We start from the raw sequence: 26,487 nt of genomic DNA, 5'->3' as shown, positions 1-26,487 counted from the left end.
TAAGTGGAAGCCGTGTTGTAATCATTATACATTGTCACTTCCTCATATGCTGCATCCATCCAAAAACAGTAGGCCTAAAGTTTCATTTTGAAGTAAAAGTCATCTGATGCCTGTGGTAGCAGCTTGGTGCCCAGCCATGCCCAGAAATGATATACTTTGACTAACACTGTACAACACCAGACCTCCCCTTTTGACCCTTTAGGCCTTATGACTGGACATTGATTTACTCCCTCTGTGTTTTCTGGATGGATGATCAGGGTAAAGGCACTTATCTCAATTACAGTGTGAAATGGAGTGAGTCCAAAAATGGGATCCTCTATGGCAGAGACCCTCGTGCCTGCACATACTGCCTGACCACATGCACAGGTATTCACGTGCAGACACAGATTTGGAGCAACAGGGTGACATGGCACAATCAGACACAGTTTACGATGCGTGAAATGAACAAAATGGACATATGCTCCTCCCCTGCAGTGGGTGTAGTCTGTTTTGGTTTGCTCAGGCCGAACATGTGATGGCCCTCTGTTCGATGCAAAGGAAAGAGAGTTTACTTCTTGCTGTAAGATGACACTTTTTTCTCTGAAGAGGGTATGTCATGTGTATTTTACAAAATTATATAGCTAGTTGAATCTGTTTTTTGTTTTTTTTATAAGAATTTATCTAAACATCACAGGTTAGATTGTTGTTTCTCAACCTGGGGGTCAGGACCAGCTCAAGGAGATAAACCTGAGGGGTAACAAAGGGGTTGAAAAGATAGAAATGCAGTGTAAACAATACTTTTGTGACACAAAATTAGGTTTATTTTGTCAAGTGTTCTCGCAATCTTTACTTTTTTTCCTGTGAATTGCTCCAGGACATTAAAAAAAAAGTAATCGAATAATGTAAAAATCTGTGAGGAGTGACGGACTCTTTAGTTGATCTGATCAAAGTCAATCACAACCTAGAGATGAGGGGTTGCAAGTTGTCATAGCTTTATTTTTAGAACCGCTGTAAATCAGTTTGGTACTGTATTCCTGGTCAGGCTTAGATGCTGTTTCCCAGTCTAATTGAATCACTAATGGTATCTACAGCACCGTTAGCAACAATGTGCTGATTAGGAAAGATCTGTGTTGGAACAATCCACTGATAATTTCATCCCAGGCCTGACCAACCCCCGAATAAAACTGCAACTACTGGATAAAAAGTGAGGTCAACTAAGACTCCACCAACTGATAGTTTAGTTGACTGTTATGAGGCAGCCCTAGAAATAACTAATTACTCAATAGTAATGCTTGACATGACTGGTTTTGACTTTTAAACAGCTCCTAACCCCTCATACTCACACGCCACATCTTTTGTTTTTTACAAGTGTGGGAATAGAAAACGCGACATTGTGGTTTAACAAACAGGCAGCCCTCGTCTTAGGCTAACCACTTCCCCCCGCCTCAAGCTCTGTGGCAAGCTAACACATTCTGGTTCAGTCTGTCCACTGAACGTAGCGAGCCAAACTGATATTATCCCACCATCTGACTCCTGGTTAGACAGGACAAACTATAATGTCAAAGTAACTGGGATTACTCACTGTAATTACTGGATTTCAAATTGTAATCCCTTACAGTATTTGTTACTGAGAAAAGTAATGCAGTACTGTAATATATTAGTAAGTAATGCATTACTACTGCACTGAAAGTAAAAAAAACAAATCTATGAAGAAATGTTCTACAAATATTAGAACACAAGTGTGTAAAAGAATCTTTTAATAAAGGTGCAGCTTCAGAGTCATGCATGAACACTGTGTTAACACAGAGCCAGAGACGTGTGCTGTGCACCATGTGCCTCTTTAAACACACCTGTGTGTACATATGTGGGCATGTATTCATGGTAAAATCCACAGATCCTACAGGTCCATATGCTGTGTCCCAGGCGTATGTGTGAGTGGATATGTAGTGCCCGTAGAACATGACCTTAAACCTGAAGACATGTCAGATATTCGTATCTTTCCTCCTCCAGACTACTTGCTTCCTGGAGCCCTGTAGGTGCCTGTCATGCCCTCCGGGGCAAGGTCCTGCATTATAAATGCAAGAGCGGAGGTCAGGGACAGCGAATCAGAATACGGTCTTGCCAGCGGGGACCCTGAGGGTCTGCTTTAATGATAGTGATAGTTGGAGCACACAAGACAAAACCAGGTGCTGTTTATAAGAGGAGAGGATGGGATTGATCAGTGAAAGAAAATTTCTCTTGAAACATCTGGATGACAAAAACTTGATTGATTTTGAGACTATATTGATTTATATTGTGATGTTGATGTAAGTTATATTATGAATGAATAAAGTACAGGAGAAAAGCACATGATTTTCACTATCTCTTTTTACCTTTACTAAAAAAAAACTTGAAAATAACACATTTGATTTCATGATCATAAATCAAACAAGATAATTTGGCACTCAAGTGTGTCACATCACCTCCTTCTTCTTTCAATGATTTAGATGGCTGGTAAGTTAGTTGCCAAAAATAAAATGTAATTGCTGAAGGATATGAATCATTTAATGGGTGTGATTTTATGTGCCTGCAAGGTCTGCTGTCATTTGTAATACAGGACGTTGCAGACTTTCCGGGTACTTTTATAAACCAGAAAAGGAACCAGAAAAACTCATATCTGGAACCAAAAAATGGCTGGTTTCCATGGGAACCAAAGTGGGTGTGTCGTATTCAGGTCATTGTGCACCGTGTAACACCCTCTGTTGACAACATTACAATGGTTTCACTCAAAACTGGTGGAAGTACAGACTGGTTCACTTGATAGTACAGTTCCAAGGACCTTGGATGGAACCAATTCAAACACCAGAGTTAATTTGGTGCAAAAGGGCACTGATCTTTCCTTCTTCTAAAAGTGGTACAAAAAATCCTTGACAAACCTTTCTAGCACTCCCAGAAAGCTTTTTAATGGAACCATTAGTCTTACAAAGAAGAGAGAAAGGAGAAAATAGTTCTGGGAAGAACGTCAACCCTTTAATAAGAACCCTTCTGGAGCCCTTATTTCTACAGGCAAGAGTAGAGGAAACATGTTGTGATGTTTTACTTTGGTGACGCAGAAGAAAACTCTTGTTACCACTCTCTAAACGTTAAAACCAAACTCTTAATTAAATTATGTTATCATAACTTGTAGATCTGGAACAACAAACCTGATTTTCCTTCAATTTCGTTTGCATTAGGTTTCACCTGCTGCAATCCATCTTTGACCCAAACCGCCGGTTAGCACCTTATGCTCTCCGTCACAGCTGCCAGAAATACAACAGCTGGATGAGTGATGAACAGGCTCGGTACTCTTTCTCTTCCTTTTGTTCCTGGGCTGCTAAAGCTCTGTTCGCTGTTTGGCGGCTCCTCAGTCCTCAGACTGAGGGTCCCCGGCCTGTGAGGAGACATTACAGGTTTCTCCGCTCTGACAGGTATCTATAGATGCCATTGACTTTAAATTAAAGCGGGCTGTGAGGTGATCAATCATAAGAGTGCACTCCGGACACAGCTACAGTGTGATGCATGGCTTTTCCTCCGCGGGCCTCACGACAATGCACTGCGATCAGAGCTAAATTACCCCAGCGACCCGCGCTCCTTCTCCTCTCCCCTGCTGTCCTCCCTTTCTGCACACTGCCAAACCCTCCCATTTTACACTCCATGGAGCAACACTGTTTTTTATTACCTTACTATACTCCTCCTCACACAACCACTTCCAAAATGTTGCAGTTTTTATTCTGCAGTATGTTAGAGCTGGAAGTGCACTATGTGTCAGGGTGGAAGTTTATTACTGTGCTCAGGTCAGAAAGAGCCTCCGCATCAGCATGTTGGAGAATACATTGTTAGAAAGATGCAAACTAGAACCATGAAGTGTTCTTCAGTTGACCTACATAGGAGAATACTTTTTGGTTCCTGCTAGAACCTTTTATAAAGGTTCTGCCTTCAACACTGTCAGGGTTATACCTAGAACATTTGTGAAAGGTTTTGTCCCCTCATGAGAGGTTCTTCGTAGAACCCTTCCGTGGTGTAATTCTATTTGGAACCTTGTCGCCTTCTAAGAGCTCTAAAAAGAACCCACCCATGTGGTTCTACCAAGAACCTTTTTGTATTCCAAGGGTTTAACTAGTACACACTCCGGGCGTTCTTCCAAGAAACCTTTTATATTTCAAGGTTCTCATCTAGAACGCACTCAGGGGGCTCTACCAAGAACCCTTTTATATTCCAAGACTTTTATATACAACCCACCCAAGGGGCTCTACTGAGAGCCTTTTTTATATTTCAAAGATTTTGAAATTAGATTTTTTTTAGATAATTTTATCTAGAATGCACTCAGAGGGTTCTACCAAGAACCTTTTCATATTCCATGGATGAAGGAATTCTTTGTGGATATCAACAAGGCTTCAAGAGCTCTTTCTTCTGAAAAGGGTTAATGAAACTCTTGATAAACCCAACCTTCAATAAAGACTTCTTCAAAAGCAAATAGTTCTTGGTAGAACCTCAACCCTTTAAGAGGAACCATTTTGGAGCCCTTATTTCTAAGACATAACTGAAAGATTTTCCTTCGTGTTCAGATTGAACGGGCTAACAGGCCTTGGATACTGTTGCTATGCTCATGCCTGCAGCTTTTAGCCCAGCAGAGAGGAGGTCACGAGGTTCTCTCTCTTCGAAGGCTGCTGACGAGTGTGATTGAAGGACCATACTAATGGTTTTACCACATTCATCACATCTAATCGCACGCACTTAACATTGATGCTACTGCTTTTAACATACTGTACAACACGCTGCTAAAAGTTTTGTAGATTGACTTCCTGCCCTTTTGGCAGGCGTTCTTTTTTCCATCCATTTTAATATGATGCAAGGTTTGGACCAGTTTGGCTGCAAGTGAGTATATCTCCTCTTTTTGTTGGCAAAGTTTCATTATTGTTACGGGAGGCAATATGTGCAGCATATGTGCATTCAAAGACATCTGAGATTTGAGAAACTGTAAAAATGTAGTTTTGTATAGTTTAATACAACCATGAAATGGTTACCTTAGCTTAGCATAAAGACTAGAAACAGAAGAAAACAGCTCAGGCTCAAGCTAGGGCTACCCCTGACTAAGATTTCCATTAGCTGAATCAGATTTGACCATCCTCTATGAATATTTGACAATTAGTCTTTTTTTCAGTGTTAGTGTGCCACACTAAATTCCTCTTTGCTTGGGTGATTGGACGAATGTATCGGCCACTGGCGAATGGCTGAGTTTATCGCCATCCAACCCTAATCAGTTTTTTCAGCAAATGCCCCAAAATGATACATGTTCAGTGTTCAAATGGCAAAGCCCTCTAGTGGCTGTAGGAGTAAAGACTCATGTTTTTGTCGTTTTGCAGGATTGCAAAAAAATGACAACATCTTTCCAGCTCTGTTTTTTCTCTCTCTGTGTCTTCATTTTTCTCCTTTCTCCCTCTCAAAATTTTTACACAAGGCAAGGTAACATTGCTCAATTTCATGGTCTAATGAGCCCCTCATCGCATGAGGTATCATACTGGCTCAGAACATGTCAACTTAGTTATGGGAAAGGAGGGGAGGAAACTTTATTTCAATTAGTTTCTTGTACTAACTGGTGTGGAAGACTGCTCACTCAAAATATCTACCAGAGGAAAAGGGACAGATAAAAGATGTTTTTTCTGACGCAAACAGGGAAACTAAACTTCAACCGATAATATATTCGTAATTGTCAAACTAAAAATCTGACATAAAACGCATGACTGCCAGTTGAAGATACTTTAAAGGAAAGAAAACGATGAAACGAGCACACACCAGATTCCAGCAAACGTCCTCGTACAGTGTCATTCTCACATGTGCACACATATGCAAACTCGCGCTGGCAGTAAAAACACACACGCAAAGAAGAAATGATGAAAGGATTCATAATCAGAACCGGTGAACTGAAGAAAAGGCTAATGAGCCCATGCGCTGTTGTAATGCACCAGCACCGTCATCACCATTTTTCAGCACGTGCTGCTGCAGCAGCCTTGAAAAATCATCGACTGTATCCCTCTGTTATGTGTAAACTACAGGCTAACATGCTTGCCTGCTTCCATTTACTGCTGTCAAGGGTTGCTGGAAGAACTATGGGCTCCTTTGTTCCAGTTTGTGTCAGATGCGACGAACTGGGAGCATTAGGGCGTACCCACAACACTGCACACTGTTGTCATTTCCTTTGCTGGAGCAGAGGGGTTTCTTATTTTGGATTTCTCGGTGGTTTGTTAGCAACTCGCGCGCACATTACTGCCAACTGCTTTCAAACACAGCTCAAATGGATTCTTTTTTTCTTTCTCAGATGTTTCTCCAGTTGCTATAAAAGTGTGATGAGGGCAGACAAAGAGGCCAGACATGAGAAGCCTGCTCAGGTTTTCTCCTGAATGGGAACTTATATCTTCAAGTGGAGGCAGAATGTAATTCAGCTCTGCTCGAATGGCTGGAGCCATGCATGCAATACAAACTAAAACAGGCAGGCGCTATTCACATGAGAGGAAAAAAAAAAATATCTAATTCCTCCTGTCTGTGAAAATGTTTTTGCTTCAGGTGCCTACAGTACCCAGAAGCACCGTCTGGACACCCACAGAGAAGCTGACAAAATGTTCCTATAAAGGCCTCCCTCTTCTACTGCGCACCGTTTGACCTTTCTGCTAATTTAGCATGTCCTTGTGGACAGTGTGTTTTTTGCTCCAAGACAGAGACATACATCGCCCGAGCGGACGATCCGTGCGCTCCCCAACCCATTCATTCAACGAGAAGAAATTACATTTTCCAATCGTCTGCGGCAAGATGATGGAAGTACATTGGGGGCAAGAGGATGTGTGGAGAAACACAATCAGCACAGAATGGAACCCACAAACATGCCATCAAAGTGAATTTCATAGAAATAACATTTTTAAAGCCCAATCAGAGACTTTTGACCTTTGTGCTTTCTTTTTGGTGGTTCAGCCACTTTTTTGCGGGGAGCTTGATCTCGGCTGTTTGTTTGTCATATGCGTTAAGTTTCACATTTTCCTGGAAGCACAACGCTGGCTGCATTAATTATGGCTTTAATTGGGTGATATACAAGTATACTAAGTTAAAAATATCTTAAATGTGCAACACATCTCTGCAGGGATAATATGTCCTCCTAGGAACATTATGTTGTAAACAAAGAAAAAAGAATCATTTAGATTTAAAAAAAAAAGAACATAATTTCCCCTTCTTGGCTGTATCTGGGAGCGCTACAATTTTAGTATATTTGTTGTTGTGCAACACTTACAATGAGTAAACGTCCTACCTTTGGGGATCACTCGCAAATGCTGCCGGGAATTGCTTCATCATTTTGTCATCTCATCATCGTCTTTTTGCCCGTTTTATTCGATTTTTCATCTGCGCTCATGATACAACTGTGCTATGATTAAACCACAGTTTGACTGCAAATGACGATCCAATTTATTAGCTTAAAAGTGATTTGGGAGCCATCACCAAAAACTTAATTAAGCACGCTCACACACAAAAAAAAACTGGGAATGTATAATCAACCGAAAATCAGAAACAGCTGTCGGACGATCACAATCCACCTGGGTTTATTGGCAAGTCCACCAAGGACAAAGAGAGTGAAGTAGAGCCTAATGCCATGATAATTAGCTGAAGCAGTAAGACAAGGCGTCCTGCCTGTGAAAGCAAGAGAGGTGCTATAAATATAACATGGAATAAACGGCCTTGCAAGACTTCATGGGGATCGGAAGCTGTCATCCACTCGGCTGCTCATAGAAGTCAGACTCATACAACCTGTGTAATTACCACATATAATTGCCACATTTCAAGGTTGTAATTATATTTCTATAGCAGTAATTATACAATCCCACCTTTAGTATGCACGTTCAAATGCACTGATACGCCGCTCACGCACACCAGACGCTCATGTGCACAAGTGCAGATGTACAAAAGCACTAACTTGCATTTGGCATTCAGCACTTATAGAACATTCACTGCTGAGCACCTGCGTGTCACATGTTTTGGCGTTATCATGTTGATGCACATGTGGAGTTGTACTAAAGCATGCAAGGACCTTTGTATAGGACTTTTAAACTCTTTTATTGTGTGTTTTGTTTCTGTAAGTTCACCTGAAAACTGCTGTAACCCACTTTTCGTCACTGATACACTCTTCTGATGTGTTAGCTCGTGTTAGGGATGCTGTGATCAACGTAATTTATTTATCATTACACAACACAGGGTTGCACAGTCCCTTCATGTTACATACACATCTGTGTAATTAATATAGTAACATATAATTAGTAGAATTGGATAAAATCAAACAATATATTCAATTATCAAATGGAACTTGTGAGCTTGCAGTTACCACACAGAAGTTGTGATCATAATGTTTTGAACTCGTTAGTGTCTCAATCTGTGATATATGTGTTTTCTTATAGGGATGCAGATACATAATGGAGTCATACTCATTCTTTTCCTTCCTGGCCGATAAAAGAACCAGGAGTCCCTGGATAAAACACATCAGATCACTACACAGTTCCAGATAAAACTAAACTAAATTGCAGCAAACCAACCAAACTTTGACCGTCTTGCCCTTAAAATTATATTTCAAATTGACAAACGTGTGTAAATCATAACACAATTCAGAGAGGAACAAAATATCGTTTGCTTCTCACTGTTGACTACTATTCATATTTTTGCCCATCAGCTGTGACTGTGTTTTTGCACATAGTACTACATACTATCGATGTAAAGACGAAGTCCTCATCCCCTCATCCTCCTCGGAGTCTTGCATGTTGCGCCCTGTCGACTTGGAACCTGGTCCACCCGTTGTAGTGGAGCAGGTCTCTGGTTTCCCGTTTCTTGTGTCCAGTTTTCATTTTCCTGGCTTGACATTAGCCAGGAGCAGCCTTAAGTACAAGCTTGGTCAGCACTGATCTTCCTCCCGCTCTCCTCCTCTCCTCTTGGGGTGGTCCGCGGTGGTGCATCTGCCTGGTCTGGCTGGGTTGTTGAAACCCAGAAACCCAGTTGAAACTCAGTTGTTGAAACTGTGTGTGTTTTTGATTGTCTCAAGGTCCACTGCTCCTTAATCCTAACCCCACACTTCCTGAATTAATGAATAGCAATTTTATTACAGCTAACCAAAACAAAACCAGAATAATCACTGCATTAAACCATTTTCCTTTGCCAGAATCTTCTTCTTTATGAGAAAATGCCTTTCTTAATTGAGGACATTATGTCAATCATGGCAGACAGATTGTACCCTGTTTCTGATGTAATTTAAGTTTTGTGTACCAAGGTTGACCAGAGCAGGTAGAATGTAGTAATTATCCAGGATTTTAAACCGATTGGTTTAGAAATGTCTGATGATGTAAAGCAGTGTGTGCTGTCCTTGGTGCTGAAGTGGTATTATAATGATTCCCGTTATATCAGATCCACAGGTTGAATAGCATTGAGCTGACTAGCAGAATACTGTCTGGACTATTTTCTTGAGCTGGCAGGAAGATTGAACATACATGTTGTTATTCAGTGGTGTTACTTGTGGCCCAGTCTTAACTAACTTGAATGGCAGAATATGGGTCCAGACTAACAAGAAGCATGTCGCAGTGACAGTCTGAATACAGGCTGCTGTTTAATATCTCCTGAAAATTATAGTGTAGTGTTTAAGAGAACTTGAAACTGAAAAGGGCACCAGAGCTCTTTGTTACCCCAGTGCCTCCGATAATGTTGATGTGCCTTTAAAGTGGAGTAAACACTGCTTTAATATGCACCAGAGTTCAAACTTGTAGATCTATGGTAAATGTATTATAATAAATTTCAAATCATAACAACACGGCTAATCTGAAAATCATGTAAGAGTGGCAGTCTTGTCTGTTGTTTTGTCCAATTAACTTTAAAATTCCCAAAGAGAGGTTACATGGTAGCAGATGGTATACAAATCCTATTATCACATTATTTATTTAATATCCTAGTGTTAGCAGCGACAATGTTAGCTGTTTAGCTTTTTGCCTTCTACAGTCAGTGCAGATGCTAACAGCTAATCAACTCTGTAACCTTTTCCACCAATCACCCCACACTGTGTTTTCTTTAGGTGCCTATTCTACTGAAAGTTTGGTTTTTATAAGGATTTCTAACATTATGATTGAGGTACACAATGGCCATTCCCATGTTATATCATGTCATGTAAAGATAGTTAAACTGGCTTTTATGTCAATCTGCTTATCAGGCCTAATTGACCCTCCACTAACCCTTGTCCGTCTTTCTATTCTTGCATTGTATCTATGCAGTTACATTGATAACAGTGGCAGATTTAACTGTTGAAACACCAGGCCTTCAATTCCACAGAGAAGTAAACAAAAACAGCTTCTCCTTGTGAGCTCACAACCATGGATTTTGTCACCTGAGAAGTTTATTTTTTTTAATGAATCCGTCTGACACATTTTAAAAGAAAAACCCTATAAAGTGGTCTTAAATATGTAAGATTACTTAATAGCTACAAACACGATAGCAGTAATGTTAAAAGACTGAGGCTAAAGCAAAAAACGAAAAAATACACTCGTAAACGCAGGGATTAGATGAGGGGCAGAGGACCTTCACATGGTCACTCAGCTGGAAAGCAGTCACCCCAGGTGGAGAACTGGGATAGAAGCTAAGCTAACCCGGCTCAGCCCTAAGCCCTCAAACACCCCACATAACAAATCCCAATGCATTCCCGGTAATAAGCAATGAGTTTGGCAAATGCAGTGTAATATAACAATCCATTTGGAGGTAATGTTACTGCAAGTAGTAAGCTAGTCACGGCTAGCCAGACATGCTAACCTTCGCAGCTTATGGTAGAACAGATAAAATCAGAGTTTAATAAACTCTGCGTGCTTGTTCTTCTTTAAAGTTTTTGAAAGATTACTTAAAAAAAACTCATGAGTATCGCTCCGCTCAGAGCCTCACGCACACCGCTTCAACATGTAGAAAAATACAGAGCTTGACAGGCCTGCAGTTCCTAGTTATGGTTGCTGATCTATGATTGGACGGTGGCTTTTCAGAGGAGGGACTTAGCGAAGGTGTCAGTGATAGCTTAACACATTGTTGAGAGCTCCTTCTACATCATAGCCTGTTTGCAGTGAAGTGATTTCCTTTGCGGCACTTGTAATGTGTCTGCGTCTTTATCCGGCTGCGATGCTCACAGCTTACCTCAGAGGTGAAACAATCTGCAGGATGAAAGATCAGTAACTCCCTGTGAATAAACCTGCCAATCTCTCCGGGCTCCAGCCACTGGGCCTCTGCGTCTCACACTCTCCCCGTCTCTCGCCAACTTACTCCTTCTTTCTTCTGTCGCTGCTTTGATTTGTCTGTTTCACTGTTGCCTTCTCCTGATTACTGTCCCAGTCACTCCCTCTTGTACCCCGGTCTCATTGTTCCCCTGGCTGTTTGTCTCGTCTTATCACCCCCCCCCCCATCCTTTCCCCCCTTCTCTCTCTCATTCTCCACGCCTTCCCCTGTCTTTATCTTAACCCCTCCATCTCCTCCTCCTGCCCTGTCCTCATCAGACGCACACAGAGAGTGATGCACAAACACCATCCCTCACATCTCCAATGAGTACCTTGTTATCATCTTGTCCCCACAGCGGCTTTCTGTCTGGCTCCGTCTCAGCTTGGATTCCGTCACTAATGGGACCGCATCATTTTCGACAGCTGCAATTCCTCAGCGCTGACAAACAGAGATGTGGTGCAGCTCTGCGAACACAGCTCAGAGGGATTGTAGACTAATGCCTCAGTCTGATTTACACATTTACAAAGGTCTTTTGAAAACATCATTTCTCTTTGACACACACAGGCTGCCGTGGTACAGAAACGCCTCGTGGTCTTTAAAGAACACAGGTTTCTAGAGCCCAGTCATTCTTATTTTATTTTTTAATCTCAGGTAGGCATTTCTTCATACAGTCTTAGAAATAAGGGGTTCCAAAAGGGTTTTTCATCAAGGGTTGAGGTTCTACTGAGAACCATTTGCTTCTGAAGAGCGCTTCTTTGAAGAGTGGGTTTGTCTAGGTTTTTTTGTAAGATTAAGGGTTCCATTAAGAACCCTTTTAAGGAGAGAGAGTTCTTCAAGGACTGCTGAAATTTTTTGAACTCTTTCATCAAGGATTCGTCAAGGGCTTTTTGTACTATAATGTAAAAGGTTCTTGGTAGAATGCCTTGTTTATGTTCATGATAAAACTTATGGAATTAAAAAAAAAATCTCAGTAGAACTTGCAGGGTGGGTTCCAGATAAAACCCTTGATATATATAAAGGTACTAACTTAACACCTTGAGTGTGTTCTTGATAAAAACCCTTGGAATATAAAAACCCTTGGAATATTAAAGAAATGATTCTTTGTAGAACCCCCTTGGTGGGTTCTAAATAAGACCCTTGGAATGTAAAAGGGTTCTCGTGAGTGAATTTCTGTTGGCAGAAAGTTGAAAGGTTCTGAACCCACAGAGAGTGTTTTGGGTGGAACCATTACACCAGAGAGGGTTCTTTGATATTGATATTGATTGACCTGTCATAGGGGGTTTTGGGTGAAACCTTTCACAGATGGTTCTAGGTATAATCCTTTGCGCTGGATTCCTGGTAGAACTCTCTGAAAGGGTTCCATGTGGAATCTTTACAAAAGGTTCTACCAGGAACCAAAACACATTCTTCTAAAATGTAAAGGATGCTTTATGGTTTTAGTTAGTATCTTTATTTCTAAGAGCGCATTTCCTCATCTCACTGTCTTGTGAAATGTCCCTTTTCTTATTTAAAGTGTTGTCACCCTCAATCTGAGTATCAGGGAACACAACAGATAAAATATTTATAAGATTTAAGAATGCAGTGACAACAGACAGAAGCTTGTCAGTGTGCTATTCTAGGTTCAGACATCTTAGAAGTTTGTGTATGGCTCCTCAGGCTCCTCAGATCTGCAGAAGAGAAGCTAAGCAAAACTTCATGAAAGCTTCGACAATAGCACATGTTAGAGTTTGGCTGCCTTCGATCTCTCAGCCCGCTAATCGTTTCCACAGGGTCCTGCAGGGCAACAACAAAGACTCCCCGAATTTGTATGCCAATCTGTTATTTCTTTTGATTGCGTCCTTAACTAAATTTACTTGTTTTTGCGAGCGCCGCTTTCATCTCTCTCAAAAGGGGCACTTAACAGCTGACTCGCTTGTGACCCGGGACAAGCTTTGAAAGCAGAAGCACACCACAGATTGCAAAGTCAAATGATCTGCATAAACAACTGTTTTATTCCAGTTGGTTATTAGACTATTTAGTTATTTTAGGAGGAAGCTACCATATGTTATTTACTCAGCTCAATACACTCTCTGTATGTTCCATGTACCGTATGTTCCAATGTGATTTTAATGCTGAGTTATGAGGATTAAATCCACAGTCCCTGATCTGTGCAAGAAATGCATTCCACAACTCTGTGACTTCAACGAGTCCTCAGCAGAATTAGGTAGACTGTTGGAAGTGTGTATTTCACAAAGTTAGTCTTTTCAGTACAAAATTCCCTTTTTGCGTTTCCCCAGACAGTGTTTCTGTTTCTGCTGAGCTGCTGCAAAAGTGAAAGTAACAAAAAGATGGAATTTTGTACCAAAAGGCTCTAACTTTGCTTGTTTTTTCCTCTCTTTACTTACAGGTTTTTAACAGACTCACTACATGAGTTAATTCATAGCCAGACATGCCATAGATTGTTTTTTTTTTCAATTTGCATATGAGTTGTACGATACAGACAGAGCACAGTTAAGGCCCGCCCACAACTGATCACTCTCCATTGATTTTATATTGCATGAGGGTTCATCTTGTTACTTTCCATCTGCTAGCAAACAACAGAAAAATATCTAAAAGCTGCTGTGTGGCAGGATTCACTCCCAACAGGGCGATGCATCCAACTAAGTTTTTAGAAGCTGCTGAACCACAAAACTAAACCTGTAAAAGGACAAAAATGGAATCAGACACGAGGCATCAGCAGGGAGAATGAGGAAACATTAGGATCGTGACACTTAAGGGCTGAAGCTAGCTAAGCTATGACAGGCCCGGTTTAGATCTTTGCTAGATTAATTGATGATCGTGCTTGGTGATTTGATCAGATAGTTGTAATTATCAAAGTGTTTCACTTGTGGCAATTCAGTGTTTTCCCCAAGAAAAGATGACTTTTCCTCCCTGGCATAAGGTGCTAAAGTAATTAAAATTAAAAATTGTTTTCCCCTCTTTTGGGTGTGGTTTACAGAGTATGATGTGGTGTGCTCTGTCTGTGCGAGGGTTTGGCATTGTTCATTGCGATGTCTGACAGCCACTGACCACTTATCCCTCTAACATCTTAACATCATGATTTAAAAAACCCTGATAGTAAAATCTTGTAGAGTAATTTATCAAAACAGTAGCACTTTAGAACTTATCACTAGACAATGTCAGCTAGACAGTGCAAAAAGGAAAGATTATTATTCTGATTATCATTATAGCTCATTGTGCCTGATTTACTAAAGGAAAAACAGCTTATTTAATTACACTATTTACTGTCCAGTGATGGCAAATAAAAAAAAAATGCCTTTATTGCTGAAACACAACACTGAAATCCAACAACGATATCACTGTATTGAACATCAACAACATTTGTTTACATTTTGGCCAATTATCACCATTAAAAGTACGCCGTATTTGATATTAGTAGTTTCTGTTTACAGTGAAGCATTTTAAAACTGAAGAAAACTTAAAAGCATCATGATTCTCAGGCGTGTTCTGGAGCCACAGGCAGTGTCTTCTTTTCTATGGATTTATGGACATTTATTCATGTTGGACCTTGGAGATAATAATATCTTTAGTGTGACTTTTGATGCAAACTTCAGCTATGGAAGAGTAATAGAATAAACACAGGTGTTATCAATGATACTAATTAATGTTCTGTATCATTCAGGTCAAACAGAGTCAGGGTGCTGCTATTATGCACCATAACACTGGAATGTCTCCGCTACATTAAATGGAATGGAACCTTAATTAGTATTATTGATAACACCTGTGTTTACACTATTTTCTATCAATATGTCTGTTGTGGAAAAGGTCTGTTGGGTGCAGAGGGTTAATATGAATCACCAGGGCCACATATTAGCATCAGATTTATTTCAGAATGTGTTTGTGTACAGAGGTCTGTGTTTCTCTTCAAGGCTAGTATGGGTTGGAGGAATATTTACTTGAGAGAATGTCCTTTAAAAGTTGGCTCATACCAGCTGGCTGACACATAAACAGGCTTTTTTTTTTTTTTTTTAAAGGATATTTTCCCAGGAAGGTCAAAAGCCCTGCTTACAGAAAACTGTGAGACAGCCCTCCAAGGCTGGACCGGTGGAGACGGCAGCACCAGTCAGAGAGCACGTTTTAATTTCCTATTGGTTGGCATTAGGCAGCTCACGCAGTGAACTGAGGACAGCTGCGTGTTGAAGCTTATCGTGTTTGAAGAGAGGCAGGTACACTGATCTGTGTTAATAACGCGGCGGTAAGAGCCGCTCAGCCAGCCAGCGGTTATGGCCTGCCAGCATATTACCAGTGACATCACAGATCAGACTGCATTTGGCTCCGCTCGGCCTGCTCTCATTAGAACAGACATCCTTCAGGAGACCCTGCTGGTCATATACACGCTGCCCTTTAAAGTACGGTCAAAGAGCATCTGTAAAAGGCTCGCAGACAGTGCTTTAAAGCTTTAATCACAGAACACTCGCTAATACTAAACAGTGTTCAATTGTAATATGCACTCTTAGAAATGACAGTTCTAACTACAGCCATGAGGGGATTTTTTAGCTTGTCCCCACAGGAGAACCCTTTTTGCTTCCTGGTAGAAGGTTTCTTTGGAACCGTTTCAGAGAGTTCTACCTAGAATCCAACATAAAGGGTTATATGTAGAGCCATCTGTGAACGGGGTCACCCTTAGCCGCCTATAAGAGGTTCTACAGAGAGGACGTCTGTGGTGTATTGGTTCCACCCAGAATCCTCACTGGAGCTCTTTGGGTGCTGACAAGAATCTCCTCAGGGGGTTCTACCAAGAACCTTTTTGCATTCTATGGGTTTTATCTAAAACACACTCAGGAGGTTCTATAAAGAATATTTTTATATCCCAACCCATTCAGTGGGTTCTACCAAGAACCTTTTTTTTAATATATATTCCAAGGATTTTATCGAGAACCCACCCAGGAGGTTCTACTGAGAACCCTTTTACAATCCTAGGGTTTTATGTATTTTTATTACGTTACAAAGAATCCTTGATAAAAGAGTTATTCAGTGATTTCAATAATCTTTGAAGAACTCTTTCTTCCAAAAAGGATTTTTTATGGAACCCTTAGCCTTACAAAGAATCCTTGACAAATGCTACTTCAAAAACAGTTCTTCAGAAGCAAATGGTTCTGAGTGGAACCTCAGCCCTGCAGGTAAGAATCCTCTTGGAACCCTTACTTCTAAGAGTGCACCACAGATCAGGCTTGCATTTCATATTTTTATGCTTTAACTAAAACCAAAGCACGCACATTTGTGAACAATCAAAGCAGAGATAAAATATTCCATTCGATGTGTTTCGGAGAGACGACTCTCACTGGACTCCAGTTTCATTGATTTCGTAGCCCCAGTGTGTTCCTGTGGTGGCCTGTTTTTACTTCAGTCATGGGATCCGGGGCTCTCTTCGGTAATCTTATTTTAATCAGGATTTGAAGAAATACTTTAATTTCTAGCCGGCCAAGAGCCTCTCGCAGCTTCTTGGAGCGTGAACAGAGCCCTGAGCGTTAAATATTTCAATAAACAAGTAGATTTTGAATATTTCATGCACGGAACGATTGATACGAACTGAAACTACTTTATGAAACATTAAAGGCCCTGTGTCCATCTGAACTCTACAGATTCATTGGCTTTCTCGGAGCATTGCTTGTGCCACAGCCTCTTTAGCTGCATTTAAGCCAGAACTCTGGAGGAATACATGCAACGCTGTCATGATTGTTAGTGCAGTCATACATCAGGGGAGGAGGGAAATTTGCTTAATAGGAATCTGTTCTCTCTCGCAGGGATTCTCCTCCCTTATCTCACCCTGACACTCCCCCGCCACTCCTTTCTCACCCAACACAGCTCCCTCTCTAACTCACTGGGGTGGATACAGAGGAATAACACTGCGTAGGATTTCAAAGCGTGGAAAAAAAACAAAAAAAACAACACACACACACACATTTAAGAGTGTGGGATGTGGCCAACTGAGAAACTAATGTCTCTGCAGGGTTCAGGAGTAGTACGAGAGGGAGTTTATCTCCCGTCCTACCACATCTACGCCTTTCTGCAGAGAGGCAGCCCTGCAAAGTTTGGCTCGCTGAAGATACTGCAGCACTGATTCACTGTGATAAAACACTGTACTCTTCGCTAGTGTACAAATCCCAAACTTAATTACTATGAGCCGAAATGGAAATGAACTCAATTATGAAGATATTGCCACATATTTGCCCTTCAGTCTTTTTTGGTATCTAATTAAATTCATCTCTTTGTCTTTTGCCAACATTTCCCAACTTTGTTTTCACACTGAAAGTAATATGAAGTCAGAGGGAAAATGTAGCCATAACAAATATAAAACAGTTTTTTCAAAGTTTTATTTGCAACAGGAGTTTACTGCAAATATAAAAAAGTTGTTCTGAGTAAATGGATTGTTTTGTAATGGGTAGATTATGAAGGATCTTTGTTGATGCCATCCATCCTGTTTATGCAGAAACAAAGGAATAAAATCAAGCAAAGCCAAAGACTTTTTTCCCACTGAAATGTAGATAAACATACTGTACAGAGTAAATCCAGACTAAGTGAATTAGGTTAGTACTGAAGTTTTTTTTTTTTGTTTTTTTTTATTGTTGCACCTCCATGAAGTGAGGGGGTTGTGGGAGACAGACTAAATCAAAATGGTTAAAACCAAAGCAGCAGGAGCCAAAACACTGTATCTTGACTCGTTGCCCCTATTATAGGTCCACATTTCCCAGATTGCTACTTGAAAGCACCTTTCATTAGACCTAGGGTTGGGCAGATGTAAAAAAATTAAAAACAGGTTTGATATTAAGGCAAATACCACTAGGTGTCACATGTGAACATATAACCCACAAACTAGAATGGAGCAGTCAGTCAATAGCTGTACCAAAACACGTTGAAGTGGTTCTGTCCACCGAGAGGTCAGAGACAGATACACAGACCAAACAACTAATCCATTAATTGACAAAATAATCACTAGTTGCTACCTCCCTAACCGTTATCTTTTTTTTTTTTTTTTTTTTACCATGCTGTAAACATGTTTATTGCTGCTGTAAAGTTAATATGGGGGTCAATGGGGATTGACTCACTCAGCCTTGAGTGGCTTTTTGAGGAACTGTGGCATTGGCACTTACATATTAGATTTATTTTTCACCCCTGGAGGTTGCCACTTTCCTGTAGCCCCTATTATGGGTCCACACTTCCCAGAATGCAACTCCAAACTGGTAAATTTTCTTTGATGCTGAAATCATTTGCCCTTTCAAACTTTGACTATTCAAAGCTCTATCAAGGAAATGTCAAAAAACAAGAATATTAATTTAATGACTGTTTTATTTTCATATCATACATCACATGAATATCAATTGTCATGTCAGAATCAAATCACGCTGCAGTAATTTCACATGTATCCCCAGCACTTGTAGAGCCTGTTGATCCTGGTGATGTCGTTGTCAGACATGCCGTCTCTCTGCCCGATGGGAACAGATGAGTCAGGGATGGGAGTTATGGTTTCCGATCCAAACCTTCCGAAGGCAGTTCTGCAGATATGAAGAATGGTGATGAGAAAAAGAGTCATTCAGAAGTGTTTCAAATTAGATTCAGCACTGATTTATTTGATCCAGTGTAAGTTTTCGAAGTTGTGAGTTTTTGTTCTAACTTACTTTCCGTAGTGCATTACAGAGGAGTAGTCATATGGAGTGTTGAGATTATTTGTGTCCTTCTTTTTGAAGTTGTAGGCATAATCTGGTAACAAAAAAGATCAGTGATTAGCTATCATAAGAAGAAAAATATCAGTCAGTATCGATCAGTCATAAATGACACTATGAGACTTACAATCATAGACGTTGTCCCAGTTGATTTTGATGTACTCGTCGCGGTCGCTGCGGGTGTGTTCGTGGTAGAAACCCAGTGTGTGCAGCAGTTCATGCAGGATGATGCCATGTTGCACGCAGCCGAACCTCTGCAGTGACAGAACCTGCTTGCCTCCGACACGACCCAGCATAGAGGAACAGCTGATAGAGTTGTGAAAGAGAGACACAGATCCTTAATAATATGCAACATTTAATAATAAATGAATGTCATTTACACTATCGGCCACCTTGTGTGGACGTGCTTTAATAATTAGCTTTCTAATTATATTTTTTTTTTTTGCTGTTAGCAAAGCTTGGAGCAGACTGAACTACAGATGCATCATTTGAACAACAGGCAAAAACAGCTGTTGTCAAGCAAACTTTGCAGTTTACTGTTCTTTTGTTTCTTGCTTCTCAAGGGCTTCCTGTGAGCTGATGGTCAACTCTGATTGTTTTTTTTTTTTCAAGGAACAGAGGTCAGAGAGAGGACTGACAAATGTTTGGGTAGCATTTTCACCAAGTTGAGGGAAGAAATCTGGATTTGAAAAGCACTTTCTGTCTTCTGTTTGACAAAAGCGAGAAGCATGTTGTAGCCTTAACCTGTGTGCCCGGACACATTATGTAACAAAGGACCCCCACCCCGGGAGTGGAGAGGGTGAGGTAGCTGTCGTTGCTTCATATCTCTTTGTGGTCCTTTTGCTTCTCTTTGTGGTTGTACTTGTAGACATACTAAACACTAGATCACACACTACACAAAATATTACGTGAAACCACCAAATAAAGCCAAATAAAGTAGCAGAGCTGTTCTGCTGTCTCACTGAATTCAGTAGCTTTATATAATGTTAATGTATTTGAATGAAATGCTGCTGCAGCTTCAGTGTGCTGTGCAGCTGCGATAGGAAGGAAAATAATCATTAAACACCAATACTGGATTGCATTTAATTTTGCAGATATTAAAAAAAAAACTCTGATCAGGATTAGGAGCAAACTACTTAAAACTGAGCTCTGTGACTTCTTATCAGGAAATGTCACTTCAAACACAGGCTCTGGCCCAGAGGCTGAGTTAGGTTCCTAGGCCTCTGCCCGGTAGGTCCGTTCAATAATCCATCATTGCCAGCATGCAGCATCAGATGGGTGTGTCCGCATCAAAGCAGTTCAGAAACTTTATGTTGAGAAAGTTGCCTCTCACAGGAGGGCATCTTAACTTATACATGCAGTTGCCTAAACTGGAACTCAGTAGGCTACACTTGCACTCTTTCTCTTCACATGCAGGAGCGCTTTAGTTATCGACTCACCCGTATCTTGGTTCAATGCTCAGGTATTCCCTCTGAGACGTACGTGGAATGAAGCGAATGCAGGTTTTAGATTCAAAGTCCTTGAAGGCATTTAAGATCAGCGTCCTCTCAGAGTTGTCTAAATCGTGGATAAAAGTGACACTGGCAATTCAGTATGTGGAAGAGACATGTTAGTCTGCAAAGTTCCATTAATGTAGTGCCTTAAAAGTCAAACTTACCGTATTTTTCGCTTATAAGGAAAGAGATTTCCACATTCCCGTTGGAAGACTTCGGCCACAAACAGGTATATGCGTCATTAAAGCACTTCATAGCATTCCTGGTTTTGGGAATCAGCACGTCTCCTTCCAGCAGGAAATCAGGAGATCCTATTAAAAGAAAAAGGAAATATGCATTTTAATCATATCTGTCAGCTCATAAGTGAAATCGAAGCAACTGTGTGTGTTCAGTTCATGTTATTGAGTATAGAAAATCTGCGCCAATATTGTGAGAAACGAAAGTTCCCTTGCCGTCCTTGTAACATCGTGATTGAATACTCACCATTATTCATCTTCAGAATCGTCTCAGTAATGTCCTCCATGTCAGCCTTATCCACCAAGATCTCTAATCAATGGAAGCAAAGCAGCAGTCATACAACTCTGTTTTCACACTGACACACACACACAATGTTACATCTGATAGATGTGGTCTGTTAGACACGGCTGAAAAATAGATGCACTTAGGTTTCGTCACTTACCATTATCAGCGCCATGATCCTGAGGAAAAAAGGAAAAAAATGAAGCACTTTACTTCATTTTCCAGTACTTAAACTCAGTCTAATGCAATGATCTGGACAGAGATAGACAGTGATGTTGTGGGGAAGTGATTCATTCATTACATACGCTGCATACAAGCAGATCTACGCTGCATTTAATGTGTTATATCTTACATCTTGAGCGCTACTGAGGCCCAGAAGCAACAGCAGAAGAAGAGAAACCGTCGTTCTGAGGTCCATTTTTGCCAATGATGATTGAGATGTCGATTTGGAGACTTCGCTGTTGTCGCCGAGGACTGATGATCAAGCCCAGTCAGGGCTGAGTTTATATGCAGGCTGCCGGGGTGTGATTGTGTACACAGATTAGTGGTAGGTGTTCAATGGGCTCAGTCTTAGACACACAGCTGATGGGAGTGCCCTGCCCACTGTCACCACACTGGGATAATCTTATTCTGGGGGGATTACAGTGACCGCTGGCTGCTGTCGGCCCGCTTAGCATCAGATTTCAGATGGCCTTTTTACGCAGCAGGAGGTCTGCTCATGAGATCTGGGCCCGTCCCAAAGTTGTATTCCAAAAATAACAGAAACACCGTTTGAGATAAACAATGCCGAGTTCCTATTAAAGATTTACAGGCACTGAGGTGAAGTGGTCATGTAGCCTTTAAATCTGCTCTCCAAATAATTTAGGGCTGCAACTGACAATTATTTTCATTATTGATTTATCTGTTGATTATTTTCTAGATTAATCAATCAGTTGTTTGGTCAGTAAAATATCATCTTTACTTACACATACATACACTACATGTTTTTGTTTTGTATCAGTAGTTGAACAAAAGAAGACGTTGGGCTTTGGGATAATGTGATAATAGCTGGATAATTTTTCACTATTTTTTGACATTAAATTCATTTAATTCAGTTAATCAAGAAAATAATCTGAAGGTTAATCTGTAATAAAAATAAATAAGATAGTTGCAGCTCTATTTAAAATAAACCTAAAGAGATTTTCATGAAAGCTAGACAGATATATTATGGGACTGATATTAATTTAGCAGCAACTGATGATATTTTTTACAGAACATAATGTAGATTGTTTTATTATTTTTTCCCTAGTTTTATAAGCAATATTTTGTGTATATTTGTCTTTTATCTTTTTCTTTTTTCAGGAGAAGTAAAATGACATAGAGGTTTGCTTAATTTAACTAAAATTTGCACAGAGAATTGTGTAACAATCTTCAATAAAATAACAAAATAAAATAAATCAAAATAATTGTAATAATAACAGTGAGGGTCTGCAGAAAATTCTATTGTCTGGGCAGTGAGAAATCAAAAGAAAAAATTACACCCCATACTGATTAACATCCTCTACATTTTAATACTGTGAATACATAATACATACATAAATTTGTTGGCTCAGTGGTTTCTTTTTTACCCCCCAAATCTTGTTCATAACACATTTTAACATTAGCATTTCTTAAATTAATTAGATGCAGTTTCAAACAGTGTTTTTTCTTTTTTAAAATTATCATTTTGAAGTCAAAATCAAGATTTGATTCCTGTTTTTCTGCTGCGATCTGCCCCACCACTCTGAACATCTCTTTGGTTCGGAGCCGCTGTGCTGTGGCTCCCCGCACTCTTGCCAGAATTTTTTATTTCATTATGCCAAAAAGCAACTTATTTAAATATTGATATCAGAACAAACACTTTTTGATCCAAGTATGAACACTTCAGAGCTTAATCGCCGACAACTCTCCAGCACTACAGATATTATCAGTGCATCTCTTAACGAAAAGCTCATTTCCCATTAAACTAAACAGCCACCGTGGCCTTTACAACCCTTTTAGATTCCACAAAGAGCGTTTTAGTTTACGCTGCATCTGACCTGCAGTATTGTTGTGTGTCTCCCTTTAAAATGTGTTGTTTCAAATAATAATAATGGCTCAATTAGCGAGTGGCTGTAAAGTCCTGGATTCATTATTGAAGCTCCACTGCTGCTGCTGCTGCTGCTTCTGCTGCATCAGTGATGATCTGAGCTGTAAAGGCCGAGCCTTGGCCACCAGGCTGCGATTAACAAAAAGGAAAACAGCCTTCTAAAAACTCCAAATCCAGAAATGGGTTGTTTAGAGAGATGAGTATTCAGATTTATTGGATGCCCGGCTAATAAATCATCAGCTCCCAGTGGATTGTTTACAAGAGAAGAGGGACGCTGTCTGGCTTCATAGCGCCATAAACAGTTTTAGGATCTGATTTCGCATGTCAAGGCCGGCAGCTTCAAACCAAGATTCCATCACTGCAACCTTTATATGATGTGGTCCTCCGCTGTACATCACAATAATGTGGCATTTATTATCAGGGAACAAAAATTGCACTCTCTGTGTGTGTACGTGTGTTTGTGTCTTAAAGAGAGACGGACTGCAGGAGCCGTTTGCGTGAAGCCCAGTAAAATCCTATAGATTTGTACAGTTTACAATGTTTGCACCATACATTTATGCCTATACTATGTGCCCCTGTGTGTGTGTGTGTGTGTGTGTGTCTGCGTGTGTGCGTCGCCTGTCCAATTCGGGTGATCCGCGTGGGTGCACAGGTAATCCAATTTGTGTTTTAGAGGCACAGGCACAGCACGAGTAATGCTCAATGATGTATGACCCATCCATTCGGTTGAGCTTTATTCCTAATGCCTCTCCAACTGCAGGGGGAAGTAGATCTTATTCAATTGGATGTCAGTCTAGTGCGCCCCACAAAGATTGTTTTATTTCTCTCCAAACATCTGCACTTTGTTAAGCCGAGGAGAAACCATCACTTTTCAGAGTAAAAGACTAGTAGAATGTATAGTCTTATAGTCTTGTATAGTGAGTTCTCCTATACTTATTTTGTGTTTGTTCATTTGACTTAAACCTCGAGTGTAATATTGCCAGTATTTCAAAATCAGCAGGCAACAGCATTTGGACTTATTTCTGATTTTTAGTAGCAGTGTTCACATGTATTTTAACCACACTGTAAAAGACAGCTGGTTTCATACAGTACAGCGATCACTCGGTTAGGATTTTCTAAAAATTGAAAAGGAAGAAAAAAATTAAGCCACCAAGCTGCAGTCATGTTGAGTTGATAAAATATTTTCAATGGGTTAACAGGGTTAACAAATGTAGTGCAGCACCACGCTGCCACATACCACACAGTCACAGGAAGTTTTAAAAAATAATATCATATGATGATAGTATCAAATTTTTAGGCTGGTAAAGTTAGGGATTGATGGAACTAGTAAGATTTGATACAACTGCTGCCACTGTCATCAATTCTTCTTATTGATTCCTGAACAGTATTTGGCAAGTTACTCCAGTAGTGTAATAAGTTGCTTTTTACTCATTGCTTGACGGTCTTGTTGTGCTTCAAAGCTATACTCAGAAAGTGTTTGTTGTTAGCTGTCCAGATGTTGTTTGTGATGGAAAAAAAAAAAGTCGACCCCTCTCTGCCTTCAAAATATATTCCATCACCACATATTCTCTCTTGGGCCTCTCTCTCATCCTCCAGTCTTCATTTAACTTTTTGACCAGCAGATGACGTGACCTGCCCTGATCTGCCATAGTCCTCGTTAGATACCCTACCTATGTCAAAAAGTAACTCAGTAACAACAATTAACAATAATTCGGGAAACAACTGACAAAATAGGATTTAAGTTGGATTTTAGGGGGGGAACCACTGCACTACACATCCCTGGATAAAGTAATCTTATCAGTAATATCATTAATATATTGCTAATTATTAATAGTAATATATTACAGAGTAATGCATCACTGTCCAACACTGTTTCCCATCATCTTCTGGGGTCCAAACTGTCCAAAAAACAAAACCGGTGTATGATTCTGCCTGATCAGACTTGGAAACAGCTCTCAACTGGAACTAATCCTAGATTCCCATCCCAAGTTAAAGTAATAGGATTCTGTTGTAAATGTATAACACAAAACTTGTTTGGGTGGCAGGGCATAGTAAAAATATACATAAATCATGATATATAGCATTAGATTGTAGTTGAAGCTGCCACCTCACTGATCGATTGGTTGTGTGATTCATCGTGAGTCATTTTTCAAGCAAAAATGCAAAAGTCGTTGATCAGCTGATTTTCTTCAGCTCATGTGGAAGTAAACTCAGTGGAGCTGAAACAGTTAAGAGTCAATGAAATGATTAATCAATCAGCAGAACAATTATTTTGATAACTGATCGTTTCTCTCACTCCTCTAACGTGTAAAAACTGAACATCTTGATTAGGCCTGGTAATTAAGTTATTGACTTATTAAGGTCAGCCAAAGTTATCAAGGTCATGTACATATGTCATGTGATATCATGTCACAGGCATTGTAAGCAAAATGACGCCAGAATAAACTAAAGGGTTTTCCAAACCATTATAAGATGTGGGCATAGCAGCATCTGGGCCAGAATGAACAGAAAAACTATGCTGAGACACATTTTGCTGTCATTTCTGGTCACACTCTGTCCTGTAGTCTCCTGCTGCCTAAATTAAAAGTTCATTGCTCTTTGAAAGTGTGTTCTTGAATTATTATGCTATTATCATTATATCAGTAGCATAAAATGACAATAATATTGTGTATCGTAATTATTTCTGGGAATAACAACAAAGTAGTTATCATGACAGTCATGCTTTTGGCTTAGAGCTGTTGGTTGGACAATAAAAAAAAAAACATCTTTCACAACTTTCTAAAAGGTTCATTGAAAAGTTACTTTTCAGATCAATTGATAAAACTGATCCTCAGCTGCAACTATATTTCTCTTTTCATTGTACTTTTTCAGAGCATTAGGAGGTGGATTTGTCTGGTGGGAGGCTGTGGAGCAGATGGGAATTTTTGGCACTTTTGTTTCTGAACGCCAAACAACAGCGATGGCGTCCCGTATTAACCCTCCACTGTGCGAGAGCACATCTCTGTCTTTTTCTCTGACACTAGGTGGGCAGCCAAGGACAACAGTCAATGAGCAATATCAATTTACGTAATGGACTATTAAACAATGTGCTTAACATTTGGAATTGCTGCGCTGGTGTTCAGTGGGAGTGTGTGCCAGAAAGTCCGCCGCCACGAAAACCACCCTGTGAAATGAAGCACATTAGCCCGCTCTGCTGCCTCTTACTCACTGCAGCTCCTTCTCCTCCTACAGTCGACCGTCCTACCCGACACAGATGCCCTACTTACAGAATCACAATTAACTATTTCGTACGCTGCGTTCATTTTTGAGCCCCCCCTACTATCCAACTCATTATGTGTTTTTACAAGTGAGTCTTCAAATAAGCAGATATTTCTCATATTGTTTCCCCACTAGCCCACTAACTTTGAATCTA

The 26,487-nt window shown here is 40.2% G+C and overlaps 2 protein-coding genes across 2 annotated transcripts in view; one reads left to right on the top strand and one right to left on the bottom strand.

The window, feature by feature from the left end:
- Positions 1-26,487, top strand: part of LOC146314177 (MAM domain-containing glycosylphosphatidylinositol anchor protein 2) — a 254,799-nt gene that overhangs the window by 35,574 nt on the left and 192,738 nt on the right. The window lies entirely within an intron of this gene.
- LOC146314178 (low choriolytic enzyme-like) lies at positions 18,572-21,459 on the bottom strand. The gene is made up of 8 exons (XM_084736947.1): positions 21,321-21,459; positions 21,129-21,147; positions 20,933-20,995; positions 20,614-20,760; positions 20,396-20,513; positions 19,084-19,262; positions 18,912-18,993; positions 18,572-18,788 (listed from the first exon to the last, which is right to left on the bottom strand). Exons 1-8 carry the CDS (start codon positions 21,384-21,386, stop codon positions 18,650-18,652), a joined length of 813 nt encoding a protein of 270 aa, XP_084593073.1. The 5' UTR covers positions 21,387-21,459; the 3' UTR covers positions 18,572-18,649.

Source organism: Lutjanus erythropterus, chromosome 15 (genome assembly GCF_056507025.1).
Source record: "Lutjanus erythropterus isolate fLutEry1 chromosome 15, fLutEry1.hap2, whole genome shotgun sequence".
Lineage (NCBI taxonomy): Eukaryota > Metazoa > Chordata > Actinopteri > Lutjaniformes > Lutjanidae > Lutjanus > Lutjanus erythropterus.
Note: the sequence above shows the minus strand (reverse complement) of the source record. Positions and strands in the feature narration are given on the sequence as shown.